General features: G+C 49.7%; 1 protein-coding gene across 1 annotated transcript; it reads right to left on the bottom strand.

Annotated features, from left to right (window-relative positions):
- Positions 1–1,587: 1,587 nt before the first annotated feature.
- GPR157 (G protein-coupled receptor 157) lies at positions 1,588–20,766 on the bottom strand. Its single transcript, XM_066637373.1, has 5 exons — positions 20,384–20,766; positions 7,533–7,746; positions 5,996–6,190; positions 3,595–3,879; positions 1,588–2,281 (listed from the first exon to the last, which is right to left on the bottom strand). Exons 1-4 carry the CDS (start codon positions 20,764–20,766, stop codon positions 3,655–3,657), a joined length of 1,017 nt encoding a protein of 338 aa, XP_066493470.1. The 3' UTR covers positions 1,588–2,281; positions 3,595–3,654.
- Positions 20,767–21,286: the final 520 nt, after the last annotated feature.

Here is a 21,286-nt window from a genome sequence, read left to right as displayed (position 1 = left end):
TCCAGCCAGCCAGATGCCACCAGTAAACTCATAAGCAGGGCAGAAAGGCAGATGGCCCAACTTTGTTACTTGTATCCCAGCACCTGACATTTGGAGATATATTGCTTCTGAACAAGGAGGTTCCACTTAGCAAGCAACACCTGTTGCGAAATCTATCCTTCCCCATGTCTTTAGATAATTCCAATAAAGATGTCTAAACTACTGGCAATGACCATTGATGGGAGGGAATCCTAATCAATCTCCAGTGTACCCCTTGAACAATTAAGCTAATGCAGAAGTGGGCAAAAGTATAGGATGGAGGACAAAGGTTCTAACTGACTAACAGCTCCCTAACTGGACCTGACTGAGAAGGTAGAAGCTGGGAAGGGTAGAGGAGCCGTTATCTCTAAGCTAACAAACAGATCCAGAAGTGAGTGGTGGCGAAATTTATTTGGAGACAGCCACCCAACCCCTTGCAGGGAAATTCTCACCAATGTGCTTGGGGACAAATAGGCAACGTCTAAGTGAAGTAACCATAATAGTTTCCGGTGATGTTGAATCGGGGAGAAATCATTAAAGGCCTCTCTTGAAACAAGGCCCTGGGAAAGGTTACAGCACTGTGAGAGCCAATCAGTGGAAGGATACTGGAAGGTTCCGGGAGAAGCTGTTGACCGTTGCGAGTGCTCCAGAAGAAAGGGGACAGATGTCGGACACAGCCTCGCAATTGTTGGATGCAAAGTAGCAGACTGCCATAATAGGCACTATGTTGGACCAGCTCTAAGAGACTTGAATCGGGGATTCAAGGGGGGTTTAAATCTTGCCGTTGTTGTGAGTGCACCAGCAGGCCTTTCTCCGCTTCAGCCACCTGCAGTGTTGGTTTATATTGCCCTCTCACAGAGTTGGTAAAATTTCCAAAAAATCAGGGGTGCCACTGGTGTTCAGTAAGGGCAGGTAGTGGGGGGCTGACATAGGGCCCAGTGGAGGGCGCAGTTCAGAGTTCTCCCAATCTGGTGCAGCCACTATATGTATAATATCTGAGAAACTCAGATGTGCTATGCTAAGCTAAGACGTATGGTTATGTTGTTATTCTTCAGTATCCTCTAGGATTTAATCTGAATGTGAAATGGAAAAAAAAGTGCCTCTGGGCATGTGAAGGGTGCATTTTCCTGGCTACCAAGCAGCCACAGCTCACATTTGCAGGGGTCCGGACAGCTGATTCAGGTCATGTGTAGACCTGACCACTACACTTGCTGATTTTCTGTATGATAGAAAGTCAAGGCTGGAATTGGGCACACATACAGTCGAGGCTCAAAATATCTGATTTATTTAACTATACGTATACAAATAGCTAAGTAAAAATGAACAGGCAGATCTAATATCCTTTTGCCAGCAAGCTTCCCAGCATGTCCCCAGGATCCACGCCCAACCCCACAGCTAGCCCCTCCTGTATTTCAACAGCGTTGAATAAAAGAAACAGAGCCACACAACTCTGACAGTTGTTTGCTGAAATAATGGCACTTTTATTTATGACCCTTTTACAAAAAACACAACCCACCTCCCAGAGCAGCAGCAGGGACAAGAAAATTGGACTTAATTTAGAATTTTTTTTTTTTTAAAAAAGCCAAAACAAAAAACACATGGTTTGTACTCGGACAACTGTGGCTATTAACCAACAAATTCTCACAGAGGTCCTTCCACAGCTCTGCAGCACGTCACAGCTTGGATCTGTGGGTCTTCAATTTTTGAAGCAAGTGTATTTTAAACCCAAATCCCCGCTATGCAAATACCCGAGGTGGCACAGTCCCTGCGTGAGGGCTGTATCACCTCAACTGTATCAGAAGCAGGCCTCTGGATATGACACCACCTATCATTTCAAGCATACAGCAGGAGAGTTTTACTGGTGAATTCTCTGACCAACAACATGGGATACATTTAATACTCTTGAAATAAAACAGAGTCCTCTCTCCAGAGCTACTGAATCCCTGAGCTGTTTTTCAGCACTTTTTCTCCCTTTGCACCTGTTCCTAAAAGATACACCTTCCCCCCCCCCAAATATATAAATGCCCAGGCCCACACTACTAAGAACTCCAAAGAAGAGAATAATTAAAATTGGAAGCTGGAACTTGTCCTCATCACATCTTCCAAGAAACCCTGAGAAATGAAAGCTAAGCTTGAGGAGGGTCTGAATTCCAATGAGGAACATTTTCATTCCACCCCTTCCGCCCAGGAAGAATTCGAAAGTTGGCTAGTTTGTCCCAGGTCGGTTACGCCCTCTGCAGGCACTTCACAGCTTTTCACTCACCTGTCCGAAATAAAAAACACATACAGAGAGCCAGTGAGATGATATGTTCTCATGTTCCAAACACACAAGCGTTTGCGTTACATAGGAATCTTTTTTCAGGCCCAGTTGTTCAGAGTAAACCTCTTGGGACATGGATTTAATAGCCTGGTGCAGTGTTTCTCAAACTGTGGGTCAGGACCCACTAGGTGGGTCGCGAGCCAATTTCAGGTGGGTCCCTTTCATTTCAATATTTTATTTTTAATATATTAGACTTGATGCTCCCATGGTATGTGACTGCATTTGGGAAATGTTACAGACCTGTACTTTTAACAAGCTACTATGTATATTCTTTTAACAATGATAGTAAATGGGACTTACTCCTGGGTAAGTGTGGGTAGGATTGTAGCTTAGGATTGTTACAAATTTCCCTGCTTGTTGACATCACTTCCAGTGGGTCCTGGACAGATTCTCATTCTAAAAAGTGGGTCCCGGTGCTAAATGGGTGAGAACCACTGGCCTGGTGGAGAGCAAGTGAAAAGAAGCAGAACTTTCTGTAATTAAGAAAACTTGGAATGAGTGGGAACCTATTTCTGCTTTTCTGTTGCAGACCAATGTTCACTTGTTCCTCCCTCCCGTCCATTTCACATGTATTCCTCATTTTCTGGCTAACAATAGCTCTGTGCCTCGCCCAAAAGAACTAACTCAAAGTGGATTTTAACTGCATCTAGGAGGACTGAATCCATTTCAAATGCTGCTGTTGGCTGAGCCACTGTGATGCAACAGAGCGTTCACGAACATTTTAGAACATAAGAACAGCCCCACTGGATCAGGCCACAGGCCCATCTAGTCCAGCTTCCCGTATCTCACAGCGGCCCACCAAATGCCCCAGGGAGCACACCTGATAACAAGAGACCTGCAAGGCTTCCTGGGAATTGTAGTTTAAGAACATAAGAACAGCCCCACTGGATCAGGCCACAGGCCCATCTAGTCCAGCTTCCCGTATCTCACAGCGGCCCACCAAATGCCCCAGGGAGCACACCAGATAACAAGAGACCTGCAAGGCTTCCTGGGAATTGTAGTTTAAGAACATAAGAACAGCCCCACTGGACCAGGCCATAGGCCCATCTAGTCCAGCTTCCCGTATCTCACAGCGGCCCACCAAATGCCCCAGGGAGCACACCAGACAACAAGAGAATTTTAACTGACTTTGACGGGAAGAAGGGGGAATGAATCCACTGTGGAATGCTGCAAAATAATAGAGGGACCTCTGCCCTAGCAAAGAGAGGAATCACAATAAAAAAGGCAGTGGGGACTATAGGCTAGAGAACACTCACAGTCAAAATCTGGACCAGGTAAGGCCACATCCTTTTCATAAGGTGAAGGTGCCTTGAAACTCAGGTGCTTGAAAATTCAGCTCTTGCCCAGTCGCATTCTGGTCCTTCCCACTGCTTGGCAGCTGGCACCTGGTAGTGATAGCGAGTTTCTGGGCTTGATAAAGAGTGTCCCCTTCCATCATACCGCCAGCAGCACAGGGAAGAAAGGAGCTTGTTTCGAACCACCCGCGTGCAAAAGACAAACATAATGCAGTTGGCTCCTCCCTGGAACGTGTTCCCGACGCCCTGGGGAGAAAGAAAAAGAGGCAGGAGGTTCTTGGAAAGCTTATTTCTGGCATCGGAAGTTGGCCCTGTGCTCCTTTGGAGGCAGAGAACTATTATTCACTAATGTACTTGGTGACCTTCAGAATAATGGGGGGGGGGAGAGAAAAGAGGCAGATCTCTGCCCCCAAGGAGCTTACAGTGTAAATTATGATGAGAGGGGGGGCATGGGGAAAGATAACACAGGAAAGGGAAGGAAGAGACAAATACAGGTGTCTGTATGCAAATGGAGTTAGATGGATTCAACACAGGTGGGGCCAGGGTTGGCGTATCCAAGAGGCTGCCTCAAGAGATGGGCTGGAGGAGGCAGTGGGCTGGCGGGAACCAATAGGCTCCACCCAAACCAGTTCTTCCTGGCCATTGCCCTATCCTCTTCTTGTTTGCTCTCCTGAATTTCCCCCTCAGCATTACTGCCCAAGATCTCAAACTGAACTGGAGAAGGAAACAGTGGCTGCTTTAAAAGTCCTTTTCCTGATCCATCTCCTATCAGGATCGAGAAGAGAAATCAATGGCCTCCCTCCTCCTATTGTCACCACCACTGCTGGTTCTTCTCCTCCATCTTCAACCTAAACGGGAGGAGAGGCAGTCTTCCCCTTCCAAGATCCTCTCTGATGGCCTGCTTTGAAGAATGGAGGGTGACAAACACCCAGGGCAGAGGACGCAGTGGAAGCACTGTTTGCAGCAGCGGGGAAGGTGGGGCAAACACTGATATGTATATTCTTTAAAAAGGGGGGGGAATTGGGACACCCATTAAACGCATGCCTAGGATTGCCCTGCCAGAGATTCAGCTATAAATGGAGACTCAGTTGCCTCTGCCATGAATACACCAGAAAGCTTCAAGCAAACAACTCCTTCCTAGACCTCAGTCTTTCCCATCTGAAAAACGGGGATAGTAAGCCTTGTATATCTATTTGTTTAAACGATTTTTGCCCCATCTTCTGTCCATCCTCCCCCAATGGGGTGCCCAAGGCTGTTTACAATGTAAACAATAATGTCACAATAAAAATACGATCAAGCAACAACAAAGACAACACCGGCCACTCGAGTAAAGTAACAACGCTCAAGAAACAGCAGCACCAAATAACTGCTTGCTTGCCTTACAACGCTGTTGCAAGAACTACCTCGAAAAAGGCAGAGGTGGCACTACATGGCAATCACTCAGAAGGCAAAACATACAAATGCCAAGTACCTTTACGCTGCAGAAGTGATACCTTCTTTTTTGCTGTGAGATGAACTTAGCTCACTGTGCCAGTCACATGTTCACCACTGTGCTATTATTGGACCTACTGATGCACTCTGTGGTTTTTTAAAGTGTTTGTTGCAGACAGTATTTTTACTATGTTTTTAGAACTTTGCAGCCTACTAAACAAAATGTCCTAAATGTTACGCTGCAGTATTTCTCAGTTCCTTTTCAATACATATGCAGGGAAGTGAACAGCTTCCACTCTGTTCAAATGTTAGAAAGCCCCAGAGGCAGAATCTCTGGGAGAGAAAGAATTCAGAAGCAGCTCATTTTCCTCTTGCTCAGGGATGCCGCTTCAAAAACAGGGGTTTCTGATTTAACAAACATTGACGCACCAAACCCTCTCTCTCTCTCTCTCTCTCTCCGGTAACCTTTACTGGCAAATTAAGAGTTTACAAAACAATTATATCATAATAAAATAGGTACAACTTTACAAAAGGATGTTAGCTTCTGATTTTAGCCTTAGAGACTGCCGCTAAAAATTCCGCCACCAAGTTGGTAATGGGAGGGGAAAAATTGCTGCACCAAACCCTTGAAACAAAGCCCTTTGGAGAACAGCTTGCTACTGAACCATATTTGCTTGACAGCCCACAAACAGAATCGTTTCCTCATCTTGATTTTTTTAACCCTAACAACTGCATATTCATAACACGAGTTGTTGGAACCTCAGTTGAAACCCCTTTGCGTGCTGGGTTAAGAATGAGTCGGAACATAAAAGGGACACTCCTATGCTTGCCAGCTTCATCAGAGGGGTTTTCAAGGTCTCTCGGAAGGGATGAGCAGCTTCCACTATAGTCCCTCCACTATAGTCTCACTTTGTAATACTCCAGGACTCACGTGAAGGACTACCAGCACTGGGTTCTGTACGGCAGCGGAGTCGCAGAGAGTCAGCACAAATCGGATCGTGCTCCAGATGCGGAGGAAGATGAAGATAACTGGGATGAGGATCAGCTTCTTGTCAGCTACAGACATCCCAGGCGAACAAGCCGGGGTGCTTGAAAGGATGGGGCGGTACTCAGAGAGTGCTGCGTGCTTCATGAAAGGAACAAGAAAAGACTGTGAGGAGCTGGGAGAAGCTACACTCTGGGCATCTATGTTACTCGTGCCATCTCTAACTGAGGTGACAGGAAGGCAGGATACTGATCTTTTTATATCAATGCACCCAGACCAGCAGCAGCACTTCCTCTCGCAAACAACCTTCAGCTCTCTGGGGAAAAAAAATCCCTGCTGTTCATCTGCAGAGTGGTTCAGATTCATAATCTCCGTAATCTGTGCAAGCACCAAATGAGCCAGGCCAGCAATACTGCCATGTCACAGAGGGCCAAGAGAGGGATTTGGCCACAGACTTCCTAGCAAGTTCATGCCTGAGAGCAACTCTTTTATATATGGAAGATTCATCTGCAAGAATCTGTTTTGACAAAGGGTTCTGAAACTGGTGTCGAAGAAGAAATTCTTACTCAAACAGCAAACGCAAAGACAAGGAGAGTGGCTTGCAGTGTCTAGCAGGAAACGCAGCTGGAGCTGGGGCAGATCCAGTTTCCAGGCTGTTGCACCAACAGCTGCTCAAACAAATACAAATCCTGCCTTGTTAATAGATGGGCGGCAATGATGACAGCCTCCAGGCCCCCAAATCTGCCTCTCTAAGGGGAGGGCATGGGGCAACAAGAGGATCTGGAACTTTCTGTTGTTTCCTGGGTATGCTTTGTGGCCAGAGGGAGCCAAAACTGTGCCGTGACTAAGCATTCCTTGCAAAGCGAGCATAAATGAAGATTTTATTGCAACTGCAACATATGAGGGAATGTTTATTTCTTATGCAAATTGGGGGAAGGGTGGAGAAAGAAAAAGTTGGGAGAGCACAGCCTGGGAGAAGTCTGGTAGGGCAGTATTTTTCAGCTTTTGTCCCTTGATGTGCCACTTGTTATGGTCTGCCATCTGACATCTGTCATCTGACATCATCACTAGTTACTTCTTGGTTGGGAGGCCAGACACTACAAATAGTGGGAAGAGGCTCAGAGCAAGTGGGTGGGCTTGATCAAGCATGCAAAAACTGTGCGCTGGAGCTCTGCCTGCTGAGTCAAGCCTCCTACAGAGTTTGCAGTGTTGTGTCATGGTCTCATTCCTGGGCAGCAAGTGTCCCCTGGGAGCCACACGTACCTCTGGACAACATCTCAAGTACCATGATAGTAAATGTACCACCAGCTGAAAAACACTATGGTAGGGGGAGGGAGAACAGAACTCCTCTATCACTGACTGATGAGCATTTCTCTGCCTGTTCACGTGGAAGAGATTCAGGCTTGCCAAAGGTGGTCAGACGAGAGGCTGCCAGTAAGGTTGTCCCTATCTGGAAAGAAAAAAACAAACTCAAAATACTAACCGCTCGGTTGATGTGCTTCTTGATAAGGATGTAGAAGATGGGCAAAGTCACATAGGCCAGGATCTCCCACAACTTCCCTGTAAGGAGCATCCATAGGACCCGATCCTCTGCGTCAAGGTTGATCCAGCACCAGCCAACAGAGACATCGGAAGCATCATAGCCGATCTTGTTCATGACAACTGCTACCACCGTAATGGTGAGTGGAACCCCCCAGCTGAAAGAGGAAGAGAAGGGAGAATAGAACAGAGAAAAGCAAAGAGGCACCTTGAACACGCAGCATCCACGCCTCCCTCCCTACAAACCCCCCCCCAACATGGACAACAATTTTGCAACCGGTAAGAACAGAATTTTAAAAAACCCATTAAAACTGTATCATTAAAAAATGATAGTGAAAAATAATGCCAAGTCTGTAGCTTCCCCTCAAATACATGGGGGGAGGGGGTGAGAAGATGCTGAGAACTCTTTTAGAAGGCCCTCACAGGACTCTGGTTCCCAGCATTCTCTGGCTGGGAGCCATGACAGTGTCACAGACAGCAAAACTTGCATGCCAGTGCAGACATGCCCCAAGCCAAATCAATGCAGGCGAGCCAACCCTCCGGCCTTGGAACACAGAAAGGCACCTTGAAGCACCTTGTCTCTGACTGGCAGAAGCCCTTTTGGTTCAACGGGCAAAATAGGCTCTATCACTGTGCCATGGTACATCTCTAGAGAAAAATACACCTGATGGCCTCACCACCCCAAACACCATCTTCAGGGCGACCTGGGATGTTCAGCGTCCACTTTCTAAGCAGCACTCAGCTGCCTGGAATTGGCTGTTTTTGTCCTATTTCCCGACTCCCCCAAAGAGCTATATATACACACTGGTCACAAGCAAGGAGGCTGACCAGATCGCCTTTCCTTCCTCATCTCCCTGCCAGGCCCCGACCTTGCAGGACCTGTGCTGTCGTCAGTGGCTGAGCTCTCCAGTTTTGACACTCGAGCACCAGGAGGATTTGTAGCAGCTGGAACAGACTGTCAAAACAGATCCTCTTGTGAGGGGTGAGACAGCTGCAGCCCTGCTTGTTTCCTATTTTTAAGCTGGACTTCTTTCCGAACTTATCCCAGTCGTCGAGCCTGGGTTATGATTAGTGTTTTGCACAGTCTGAAAGAGCGTGGTGCAAATGTAGGATTTGGGATTGCTGGCAGAAGTCCAACCTGCTGAGAAGCACTTGCTCCCCCAAGGCTTTAACTTCTGAAGTATGCAGCAGGGAGGCAACTGCTCAGTGGTAGACTCCTGCTCTGCTTGCAAAAGATCCCAGGTTCAATCCCTGGTATCACTGGGAAAGACTGGGAAATCCTAGAGAGCTGTTGCCAGTCAGTGCTGAAAAGTGGTTGAATCTCATTATTCACGAGGGTTCTGTTCTCAGAACTCATGTGGATAGCAAAAACCCCATCAAAGCAAATCCATTTAAAAAACAATGTTCCTTTGCTCAGTGATTTAAAAACAGCCTTGCTGACCTCTGAGATAGCAGACAATCCATCAATCTGTCTCTCTCCAGGCACTTAGAAAGGCTTCACTCTGAGCCAGCAACCCCTTCCCTCACCAATGCAAAGTGATTTTTGCAGGAAGGGAGGGGTCACCTGCCTTGGAGCGAAGCTGTTCTAAGTGCCTGGAGAGGGAATGATTGATGGATTGTCAGCCAGCTGCCCCCTCTCGCATTAACGAGGCTATTGTTAAATGACTTTTTTCCTTTAATTCAAATGGCCCTTCTCATGTGGCTGAGATAAAACCGCAGCTAAAAAAAAAATCTGTGCATAATTAGGTTATACCTGTATACTCACCTGGATGGACTGAGGGGCTGACTCAGCAGAAGGCAACTGCCTACCTACATTCGTACATTTACAGACCAACTTGCCACAAGCTGTGTTTCTGCCTGAGTCCCTGGTCTGGACAACCTGCTGAGGGCAGGGAGTTCTGCTACACTGGGAGCAATTCAACCAGTAAATCACATCTGATGCAGAGACAGGGCAAAATTATTCAGCGCTAGTGGAGGGCAATTTAAGGCAGCAAGGCCAAAGCAGTGACTGCTGAAGGCAGGGAATTCTGCTGCATCCCTTCAGCAGGAAAGACGGACCCATATAAATATACACGCAATGCATGGACACAGAAGAATGAGAGGACCCTGGTAGAGGCAAGGGCAGAGCAGGAAATCTAGCAGGCTCGCAGCAGACAGATTGCAGGTTGATATTTTAAGCTCAGAGGTGCCCTCAGTGCGAGCAGTACTATCATGGGATGGTTGCAGTTTCCAAATCTGCCTTCACCCACTGCACTGCCATCCTGGTTCATATTGAAAAGCTAATCAGAACTTTTGCCAATCACTCACAGAGAAAAGCCAGCGTTCACGTCTGTTCATCTATCTCCCCCCAACTGCTGGGTCTTAAATCCCTCCCACCCCCAGTGCAGCTGCTGCTCTTAAACAGCTGCAGCTAGTAAAGCCATGGGGGACGACACAGAACACGCTGCTGTTGGGATGGATGAATCTGGGGTGGGGACCGGCGTTGTTGTCTAAACCTGGCACACATTTGGCTGTGTGCTTCCACCAGCTGCCACGGGACAAAATCCACAACAGTGAGTAGAGGAAGCCTGTTTCCGCACACATTGATCAACTGCAAAGTCATGAGCAACTGGAGGATCCAGTTCCTCCCTTAAGATTTTTCTCCCCAATTGCTGAAGAATTCATCCTATTTTCATTTCCAGGCACCAATTGGCCAGTTTTGATCAGAATGTAGGAATGCTGTACTCTGTGTAGATTTCTCACAATCAAGCAGCCAGCCCAGGTTGTCCCCTAGGCACACATGCAATAGGGAGCCACAGCTGAGCCCAAATCCTGATGTTGACAAACATGCTCTCGCAAAGGTACAAACATTGTAGCATTGGGTTTTTTTATATTTTTAGGTACAGTATATACTTAAAAATAAATCAGTCTGTGGCATTTTCATCTGTTCCCCTTTCTGAATACAGTTCTTGGGTTGGAACAACTGGCAAGGAGTAGAAACACATTACTCTCTCCCTTTGCTACAAAGGAAAGGCAGGAGGCCCTGTCTCTCTGAAGCGTTTGGCTGGGAGAAAGCTCAGTGTAAGAAACAGGGTTGGTCAGAACTGGCTGACAGAAGGCCAGATGTGGGGGATGACTCCGCGCGGAGGGAAAGGCGCTCTGCATATACTCAGAGTCAGTCCATCCATCACAGGTTTTAGTGATTATGAGCACCACTGTTCACGCAACCAGAGTCAAGGGCCAAGCCCACAGAAATCCTGACACAGGATACAAACCACCATCAAAGCTCTGGCATTTGTCCAGGAACCAAAGTACAAACAGCCTGATGTTTGCACTTCTGGCCAGCAGGATGTGTAAAAGCCCTCTGAACACTCCCGGAACAAAAGCTGGTAGCTATCAACAGCTCATCCAGGCTTATTTATTTATTTTCAATTGCACCTCCTTCATTGGAGAACATTGCGTCAAAACACACACACACACACACATGCACACACACACACACAAAAGCTAAACTTGTGATGGCTATAATTCACTCCATGCGAGTTGCTGGGTTTGCAGGACTCATTCCTGAAACTGCACAGGCTTCCCCTACGTTCAGACTGCCAGGATGTAGCAGAGACAGCCCTCATTTTCCTAGCATCTGATCATACTGCCCCTATTTTGCTCTTGAGAGATGCCTTTGGGAGATGTTTAGATGTCCACACGTACTGTGCCCTCATTGAAGTTCCAGCCAATCTCCCAAGAGCTTTTCAGTGGCTGCGTGACTGCACAGCTCGAAGCCCTTGGAAGACGAGCACTGCACAGCTCAGAGCTTGGTGTTCCCTGGAAGTCCAGCAATTACATGTGGTTGGCCTTCATTGCCATGTGTTTGGAAACACCACAGGGGTCCAGTGGGACTCTGAAGAGGTTCATATACTGGCATGTATGATTATTAGAGCCAGGGTGGTATAGTGGCTTGGGAGGTGGACTTAGACCTGGAAGATCCAGGTTCAAGTCTCCCCTCAGCCACAAAGCTTCCTGGGTGACCTTGGGCCAGTCACTTTCTCTCAGCCTCACCTACCTCACAGGGTTGTTGTGAGGACAAAAGGAGGGCAGCAGCTCTGTACACTGCCCTGAGCTCTTTGGAGGAAGGGCGGTATAAAAATGTGAAAAAATAAAATAAATAAATAAAAATAATAAAATTATTGCCTCAGGGGCTGAATCTGTGGGGCTGCACCTCAACACATGCAAACACAGATCAACCCCAAAGGCCCACATAGTGCCAGCCTCTGCACCTCCCACCCCCTAGACTGGAAAAGGGGGATGGAACAGAAGAGTGTAGAGGAGAGTGGTGCGCTAGAGTGTCCCCCTCTTCTTTTTCCATCCTGCCCCACACTCTCCTCTACACTAGTGGCATAACGAAAGGGAAAGCAAAGCACTAAGTTTTGCAGGGAGCCTGGCCACAGCATGCAAACGGCCCCTCCCCTTCAAATTCAGAGCTTCAGCCTCCCTTTTGCTCCCAACTGCCTGGAATGGCTCTGAGGTGGAGACTCCCTGCAGCCCCGTCAGAAGGGAAAGTGGAGTGATCATGCTCCGCTTCTGGTTTAGCGGAGGCGAGGCGCGATTGCCCCACTCTCACTTTCCCTGACCTGGGGAGCCCTGCTGAAGGTCGCGCAGGGCTCCCCGCACCCCCAGGAGGCTGCAGGAGGCTTGGGCAAGTGTACCCAAGCCCCTGCAGTCCCCCTGAGCGGCGCGTTCCTAGGGATCGCACTGCTGCTTCCTCCCTGCCTCCTGGCTGCCTCTGCCTCTTAAAGGGAAAGAGACCAGGACCATCAGGCTGGGGCGTCATGATGCCCCAGTTTGAATAGCACTGCCTTACAGTAATAGATCTTTTAAAAACCTCCTTGAGGAGCACATTTTTAAAGAATGTTGATCATTTTTACTGAATAAGAACATAAGACGAGCCCTGCTAGATCAGGCCAAAGGCCCATCTCGTCCAGCTTCCTGTATTTCACAGTGGCCCACCAAATGCTTCAGGGAGCAGACTAGACAGCAGACACAACCTGCATCCTGGTGCCCTCCCATGTCTGGCAATCAGAGGCAGCCTACCTCTAGCTTGTACATACCTACCATGACTTGTAACCCGTGATGAACTTTGTCCAATCCCCTCTCCTTAATCTCCTTATAAAACTTATAAGTGCTTATAAAATAATCTTATAAACTCCTTATAAAATAACTCCTTATAAAAAACTCCTTAGAAAATAATCTCCTTATAAAACATGCAGGTGTTGCTGAAACCTTCTAAGGTTCCATCTGAGGAGAGGCTTTCCCTGTTTTACTCTCACCCAGGAGAGAAAGCCTCTTCTAAGATGCCTGCTACATCCATGCACTGTCGAAAATCTGAAAGAAGTTTTTTTTTCCTTCAAAATTATTGTTTTAGTTGAAAATACATTTGCATGTATGCAAACTGAATTGATGGAGTGGTTGCGTAAAACTAATCTGATTAACCATCTAGTGCAGGGGTGTCCAGAGTTTTTGGCAGGAGGGCCGCATCATCTCTCTGACACTGTGTCGGGGGCTGGGGGAAAAAGAAATAATTTACATTTAAAATTTGAATAAATTTACATCTTGTTGGCAACCTTCAGTCTCGAAAGACTCTGGTATCGCGCTCTGAATAGTGGTTCTGGAACAGCGTCTAGTGTGGCTGAAAAGGCCGATTCGGGAATGACAATCCCTTCCACACTGGGAGCAAGTGCAGTCTGTCCCTAATCTGCCTCCCTGGCTATGGGCCTTTCTTCTTAAATTTACATACGTTTACGTAAATGACTATATTAAAAATGAACTTATATGATTGATTGAAGTTCTTGAAATAGCTCAAGGCCTGTAAAAGGCCTTGCACAAAGCAAGACTGGCCTTTCCTTTGCTGCCGCTACTGCATCACAGAAAGAGCAAGCAGTGGAGGGAGCCCTCATCCTACAGCTCATGCGAGAGGTGAAACAGTCGCCCTCATGCTGAGAGCAGTTGCGTTGGGCCAGTGCGGGCTCCAACAGATCTCTGGAGGGCCAGAGGCTCATTGGAGATTGGGGGCTCCCTGAGGGCAGCACTGAGGCCTCGAGGGCTGCAAGTGGCCCCAGGGCCGGGGTTTGGGCACCCCTGATCTAGTGTATTTTTAATTGGGTGATAGGTCTACCTCAAAACATTGTTGTGAACTAGGAATAGGAGGTCTGGCTCATCTGTGAGGCTGAACTGAATTGGTTGCTTCAGGTAGTACCAATTGAAGGGGCATCCAGTTCCATCTAGCCATGTGCATCCAACTCCTTGGATTGCAAAGGAGAGATGTAGATGGAGCAGAAGAGGAAATGTGCGCAGTGGTGTAGCTAGAGGGGGTGCAAAGCGCTACGTTTTGCAGTGAGCCTCACCGCAACAGTGTACAAGTCTCAGTGGGGCAACTGCGCTCCACTTCCAGTTTTGTGGAGGCAGAGCACAATCTCTCCACTCTCCCTTTCCCTGACCAGGGGAGCCCTGCAGGCGCTTGCACCCGGCTCCCTGCACCCAGGGACAGCTGCTGCAGGGACTGGAGGGTGCACCCCAATCCCTGCAGCCCACTGAGCGACGCGATCCTGGGGATCGGGTCGCTGCCTTTCCCTTGCCGCCTCCTCACCGCCCCCGCAAAGACTTACTGCGGGTTTCAAACTCCCTGAGAGTTTGAAAACCGCAGCTGTAACGGATTGATTGATTAAAGGTTGCAACCTGAATGAAAAATACAAGAATTGTCATTATTTTTGGTGAAAATTGCAGTTGATGGGGCGGGGGGAGGGGGAAGCCGGTTGTTAGAAACAATGGAAAGCAGTCTAGAAACCTGGATCAAGGGGATGCCTCTGCCCCAGCCAGCAGGTCTTACCTGTCTAGGCAGAAAAGACACCACCCTGAATCACTGAGCAGACCAGTTTCCCCAGTCAAACGCCACTCCTAAGCTGGGCTCTCAGTACGCCAAATTCCAAGACAGCTGATGAGAACACGAGGAGGGAGGGAGGGGAGAACGAAAAGGGTGTGGAGAGCCCAGGGCGGGCAGAGCCCAAGCCTTCTCTGGGTCAAGTGCAGGGCAGGCTTTCCTTTGAACTCCAGGAGAAAGGTGAGATGGAGTGTGCAAACCTGCTAGACGTGGAGTTAGACCTTTGGGCCACCGAGTTAACACACTGCTGCTTTCAAGGGCGCAGGCAAGAATCTTTTCCAGCCCTTCTACTCAAGATCCTACTAAGTGAGAGATGGTGATCTAGAAGGCTGTGGACCTTAGACACCCAAAGTGCGTGGTGTGCAGCTGAGCTCTTCCTGTTTAGAAACCGACAGGTCTAAGTCAGTAGTCTAGCTAAGCACTGCCTGCACTGACTGCAGCATCCCTCCAGGGTTTCAGAGAGAGGTCTTCCTGGAGAAGTGGCCAGGGCTTGAAACTTGGGCCTTCTGCATGTGAAGCCCAAAGGTGTCAGAGCAACAGGCATTCATTCTAAGAGCCAACCAATAAGGATGCCGTTCCTCAAGACCAGCCACCTCTGAGAGGGGCCCACAGTTGCACCAAGATGCTATGTAGCCCTCCGAAACGTGAAGACTTTCTCTTCATCTGTTCTCCCAGCATTACAATGGACAAAGTGCCCCAATTCATTCTGTTCTCCAACTGGCTAGCTAAGTGCAAGCAGGGCAAGAGCCCTCCCTTATCTCTTGCCTGTACTACCCAGAAAGCAAAGGTACACTGCCTTGAAGCATGGAGGCTTCACTTGGATCATTGCAGCTAATCTCTACTGACAGACCCATGTGCAGTCTATAATATGCTGTGGCCATCAGTCAATGCATATAACTTCATTATTATTATTATTATTATTATTATTATTATACAGATAGTCTTGTATTCCATGAATTAGTCCACAGCAGTGTTTTCCAACCAGCGGTACTTGAACCATCAGTGGTACTTGAGGTGGCGTCTGGTGGTATGTGCAGGACCCCCCAGATCCCAGCCACCTGGAAGCAAGATAAGCAATGCTCTTAACAAGCAACAATAGGAGGCTTAGCTCGGTGGGCAATGCTCCAGCATGCGCTTTACACGTGCTCAAAAACCCCTCCTATCCGCCCTGAGCCTCTTAACTGCTGTTTATCATGTTGCATCTGGTCACCCTATCCAAAGGTAACTGGTGATGACATCGTTACCAGTTACTTGTGGGAGTACTCCCCAATTAAGTGGACCATGCCAAGTGGCACAACAGGAGACAAATGCTGAGAAACGCTGGTCTACAGCACTTTTATTTTTTTTAAAAAAGAACTGCATCATCTAAATCTAGAATAGTTTTTTACCGCCTTCCTAAAATCTAAATCATGAAAGCAACTGGCCGTTACCAGGCTTTGTAGCAAAGACATCCAGAAATATAACATTTCAGACTTGCGAAGAAGTTCCGGTCTTTTTAGACAGCAATTCAGATGGGTCGGCTCTACTTTCCACTGTGGATTCGTGCAGCTGTTTACTCTGAATTCCCTTCCCTTAAAGTGGTTTTAAATTTCTAGCTTGCTAGTTATTTGCCATTCCTATTTTGCAACAGTTTATCTAGATCTATCAGCTGTCCAGAATGTGCCCATCAGTTAAGATCATGTGCTCAGCCTCAGGATCATCTCTGTGTTCTCCACCTCCAGAGATCAGGTGGGCAGCAAACGTAGGCAGAGCTTTTTTTGTGGTGGTGCCCGGTTTATGAAACTTTCACCCCAGACATATTGGCCTGGTACATTAGCACTGCATTTATTTCCCACCTTTCTTCCATGGTGAAACTAGGCAAGGTGCATGGGGTTCCCTAGACACTCTCATTCAGGTACTGACCACACCTTCAGCACAAAGGCTGCATCATTCGCTTTCAGAACATACCCTGTCATCCAGGCATCTGGCTTCAATCACCCTCTTTCCTGCAGTTTTCTAATTAACAAACAAGGTCGTTTATTTCTGATTTCCTGGTTTCACTCCCTGCTGCGATAACCCTCTTGTTTTCAGTTCTGTTTTATTGTAGTATCACATTTTTCAAAAGGGTGTTGTATTGTTTAGTCCAGTGTTTCTCAAACTGTGGGTCGGCACAAGTCAATTTCAGGTGGGTCCCCATTCATTTCAGTATTTTATTTTGACTTGATGCTACCATGGAAGGTGACTGCATTTGGAAAATGTTACAGACCTGTACTTTTAACAAGCTACTATGTATATTCTTTTAACAGTGATAGGACCTCAACAGGTGGGAAACCCTGGCCTCTGAGCGGCCCGCTTGGAGGCAGGCTGTGCAGCATGGCCTTTCCCAGTTTGAAGAGACACTTGGCCAACAGTCTGAGGCTAAGAGGCAAAGAAGGAAGGCCCATAGCCAGGGAGACAGACCAGGGACAGACTGCACTTGCTCCCGGTGTAGAAGGGATTGTCATTCCCGAATCGGCCTTTTCAGCCACACTAGACGCTGTGCCAGAACCGCTGTTCAGAGCATGATACCAGAGTCTTTCGAGACTGAAGGTTGCCAACAACAAGGTTGCCAACAACAAGATAGTAAATGGGACTTACTCCTAGGTAAGTGTGGGTAGGATAGCAGCCTAGGATTATTAAAAATTTTCCTGCTTGATGATGTCACTTCCGGACATGACATCACTTCTGGTGGGTCCTGACAGATTCTCATTCTAAAAAGTGGGTCCCAGTGCTAAATGTGGGAGAACCACTGGTTTAGTCTTTAAACTTGTAGCTGTCCAAGTGGATGTGTTTTTTTTATCACAGGAAGCTCTACTCGTTTCATAGAACCAATGGGTTGAAGTTACAGGGAGGTAGACTGAGGCTAGACACAAGGAAGAATTTCCTAACTGTCTCATGCTGGAACAGCCTGCCTGGCGCAGTTGTGGACTCTCCCTGTTTGGAGGTTTTCAAGCAGAGCCTGGATGGCCACCTGTGAGGGATAATGTTGCAGTTGGACTAGATGACTTCCAATGTCCCATTCTATCTTCTACTGAATGAGACCACTGGCCCTTCTAGATCAGTACAGGCAACACAGACAGGCTGAACCTCTCGGGGGTTTCAGACAGATTTTTTTCCTCTCTGCTCTGAATGCTACTGGGATTGAGAGGTTGCTCCACGTTAATAAATGGGAAGTAGGCTATGAGGTTTTAACATCGGCAGCACAGTCCTGTACACAATTACTCAGAAACAAGGCTCATTAAGGTCAGTGGAGTTTTCTCAAAGTTAACTGTAAAATGGGAAGAGCGGCAAATCCCTAAACAGAGGAAGTTGCCATTCAACAGTCTGCTTGGAAACTTTTTTTGGCTGAAAGAGGGAACAAAGCATAGAAAATGAAAGTGTTTGAAAATTCCCCGTTACTTTCTCTTAACTTGGTCACTTTCCACATAATTTGTTATCAAAACCTGCCAGCCCAGCACACCAAAGGCGCATTCTGTTGTCCTGGGCTCAGAGACTGCCATGTGACTGCACTGTCTACCAGTACATAATGAGGACCTTTTTTCCAGACTGGAACCAGACGAAAAAGTCTCAAGCCCCACAACTGTGTGTGTTGGACTGTCCTTGATCTTTCCCAGAATGTTTTCCTTGGGTTACTTATTGATGGCATTTACATTCCACCCTTCCCCAAGGAACTTACAATCTACATTTCCTCAGCAGGAGAGATAACAGATAGGGAGGCATTTTTCTTCTGGGGAGGAAATGGGAATTCGGGGAAGGGGGAGGGAACGAGACAATGGAGGGGATAAAGTTTACAGGGAAGAAGATGAAGGGGTTTTATGCATTTAATAGAGGTCAAGCCACACACCGGTTTAGGGTGGGGCGGGGTGGGGGGACGCTCAAGGCCTAAGCAGGGATGTGCAGTGGGTGGGGAGGCAGATGAGGAAGAGCCTCCCCACTGGAGCCCTTCGAAAAGCACTGACGCCCAGGGTGACCAGTTGTCATACCCACAAAAGAGGGAAAGGCATCCCAGAATGTAGGACATCCAAGAAAATGTAGGACATGACAAAATAAAAACTAAAAACACTCGTATATTGATTTCATGCACTTGATTTAAACACTATATTACTTATTATTAAATTATATTACATGTAATTAATTAATTACAAGAAGGTTATGCGCTGCCTGCTCACAGAGAAAAGGAGGACATATAAGTTCTTTTCCAAGGCAGGAGGCTAATATAAGAGGACTTGTCCTGGAAAAAGAGGGCATCTGGTCACCCTGCCGCTGCTGTGGGAGGTGTGTAAGCACACACAACCCATGCACTGTGTGCAAGGACTGTGTGTACTTGCGCACCTCCCATGGTAGTGGTGCTCTTCGAAGGACTACGACGGGAAGGCTCTGCCTCACCTGCCTCCGCACCCACCACACGCTCTAGGACCTCATGGTCCTCATGGCAGCGCTTTTCGAAGGACTCTGGTGGGGAGGCTCTGCCTCAGCTGCCTCCCCACCCACTACATGTCCTGCTGCTACAGGACCTCATGGGAGTACTATTTGAAAGACACTGGCAGGGAGGCTCTGCCTCACCTGCCTCCACATCCACCAGACGTCCTTGCTGCTCTAGGACCTCAGTCCTCATGGCAGCACTTTTTGAAGGACTTTGGTGGGGAGGCTCTGCATCACCTGCCTCCCCACCACTGCACATCTATGCTGCTCTATGACCTCAAGAACCTCAGGCGGTGCTTTTCAAAGGACTCAGGTGCGGAGGCTCTGCCTCACCTGCCTCCCTACCCCCCCCACACATTCCTGCTACTCTAGGACCTCGTGGTCTGCACCGCAGCAGTGCATTCTGAAGGACTCTGGTGAAGAGGCTCTGCCTCACCTCCCCCCACCCACCGCATGACCCTGGGTCCCACCCGGGGCAAGGGACCCAAGAGCAAGACACTTGGGCATAGCTGATGGGGGGGGAACACCCTTGCTGTTTGGCACTTTTTGAAGGGCTTCAGTGGGGAGGCTCTGCCTCACCTGCCTCCCTACACCCCCCCCCCGCACGTCCCTGCTGCTCTAGGACCTCATGGTCTGCACCACAGCAGTGCTTTCTGAAGGACTCTGGTGGAGAGGCACTGCCTCACCTCCTCCCCCCCCCCCCACTCACCGCATGACCCTGGGTCCCACCCTGGGCAAGGGACCCAAGAGCAAGACACTTGGGCATAGCTGATGGGGGGGCACCCTTGCTGCTTGGCACTTTTTGAACTCCAGTGGGGAGGCTCTGCCTCACCTGCCTCCCTACACCCCCCCCCCCGCACGTCCTTGCTGCTCTAGGACCTCATGGTCTGCACCACAGCAGTGCTTTCTGAAGGACTCTGGTGGAGAGGCTCTGCCTCACCTCCTCCCCCCCCACCCACCGCATGACCCTGGGTCCCACCCTGGGCAAGGGACCCAAGAGCCTCATGGACCTCATGGGCTGCACCACAGCAGTGCTTTCTGAAGGACTCTGGTGGAGAGGCTCTGCCTCACCTGCCTCCCCCCCACTACACATCCTTGCTGCTTGGCACTTTTTGAAGGGCTCCAGTGGGGAGGCTCAGCCTCACCTGCCTCCCTCTACCCCCCCACCCCCGCAGGTCCCTGCTGCTCGAGGACCTCATGGGCTGCACCACAGCAGTGCCTTCTGAAGGACTCTGGTGGAGAGGCTGTGTCTCACCTGCCCCCCCATCCTTGCTGCTTGGCACTTTTTGAAGGGCTCCAGTGGGGAGGCTCTGCCTCACCCGCCTCCCTTCACCCCCCCCCGTCCCTGCTGCTCTAGGTCTCGTGGTCTGAAGGACTCTGGTGGAGAGGCTGTGCCTCACCCGCCCCCGGTCCCCACGCTGGGGCAGGGCGGATGCCAGACGCACCTGAGCAGGTGGAGGGCGGCGAGCAGCGCGGGGCCGGCGCGCCAGCCGCGCACGAGGGCGAGGTAGAGGTCGAGGGCGACGGCCACGGTCCAGAAGAAGGAGCTGCAGTTGGCGAAGGCGGAGAGCGCGCCCTGCGCCACGCAGTCCCAGGAGGGCGCCTGGAAGTCGCGCAGCGCGCCGTAGAAGCAGGCGGCGGCCGCCAGCAGGTCGGCCAGCGACAGGCACAGCAGCAGGCGGCGCGGCCGCGTCCGCAGCTCCGGGCACAGCGCGTGCGACGCCACCAGCAGCAGCGCGCCCAGCGCCGAGAGCGCGCACGAGCCCAGCACCAGCCCGCGCGCCCAGCAGGGCACCTCCGTGCGCAGCCCCGCCGCGCCCGCCGACATGGCTGGCCGGCCGGCCCGAGGGCAGCCCCGCGCCAGCGCCGGCGCCGGCGCCGCCCCGTCATGTGGGCGCAGCCCCGCCCCGCCCCGGGGAGCCTGCCCTCCCCAGCGGTGTGCAGGGAGGCAGGTGAGGCAGAGCCTCCCCCTGGGTTGGGAGTGCTTGCTTTTCCAAGGACTAGGGCGCTGCCTCACCTGCCCCCCCCACCGCACGCCCCTGCTGCTCTAGGACCCCATGGTGAAGGACTGCAGCAGGGAGGCTGTGCCTCACCTCCCCCCCCCACACACACCCCTGCTGCTCTAGGACCCCGTGCTGAAGGACTGCAGCAGGGAGGCTGTGCCTCACCCCCCCACACACACACACCCCTGCTGCTCTAGGACCCCATGGTTGTGAAGGACCACAGCAGGGAGGCTGTGCCTCACCTGCCGCCCCCCACCACACACCCCTGCTGCTCTAGGACCCCATGGTGAAGGACTACAGCAGGGAGGCTTTGCCTCACCTGCCCCCCCCACCACACACCCCTGC

The sequence above is a fragment of the Tiliqua scincoides genome, chromosome 9, assembly GCF_035046505.1.
Source record: "Tiliqua scincoides isolate rTilSci1 chromosome 9, rTilSci1.hap2, whole genome shotgun sequence".
NCBI lineage: Eukaryota > Metazoa > Chordata > Lepidosauria > Squamata > Scincidae > Tiliqua > Tiliqua scincoides.
The sequence above is the reverse complement of the archived record's forward strand: the minus strand, read 5'-3'. Positions and strand labels throughout refer to the sequence as shown.

What these genes read in the sequence shown, in the direction of transcription:
- GPR157 (XM_066637373.1), bottom strand. Translation starts at nt 20,766, where the DNA reads ATGTCGGCGGGCGCGGCGGGGCTGCGCACGGAGGTGCCCTGCTGGGCG. An exon ending in AGAAGCACATCAACCGAGCG is followed by an intron (nt 6,191 to 7,532) that starts GTTAGTATTTTG and finishes CCTTTCATGAAG; the next exon opens with CACGCAGCACTCTCTGAGTA. An exon ending in CAGTGCTGGTAGTCCTTCAC is followed by an intron (nt 3,880 to 5,995) that starts GTGAGTCCTGGA and finishes CTTTCTCCCCAG; the next exon opens with GGCGTCGGGAACACGTTCCA.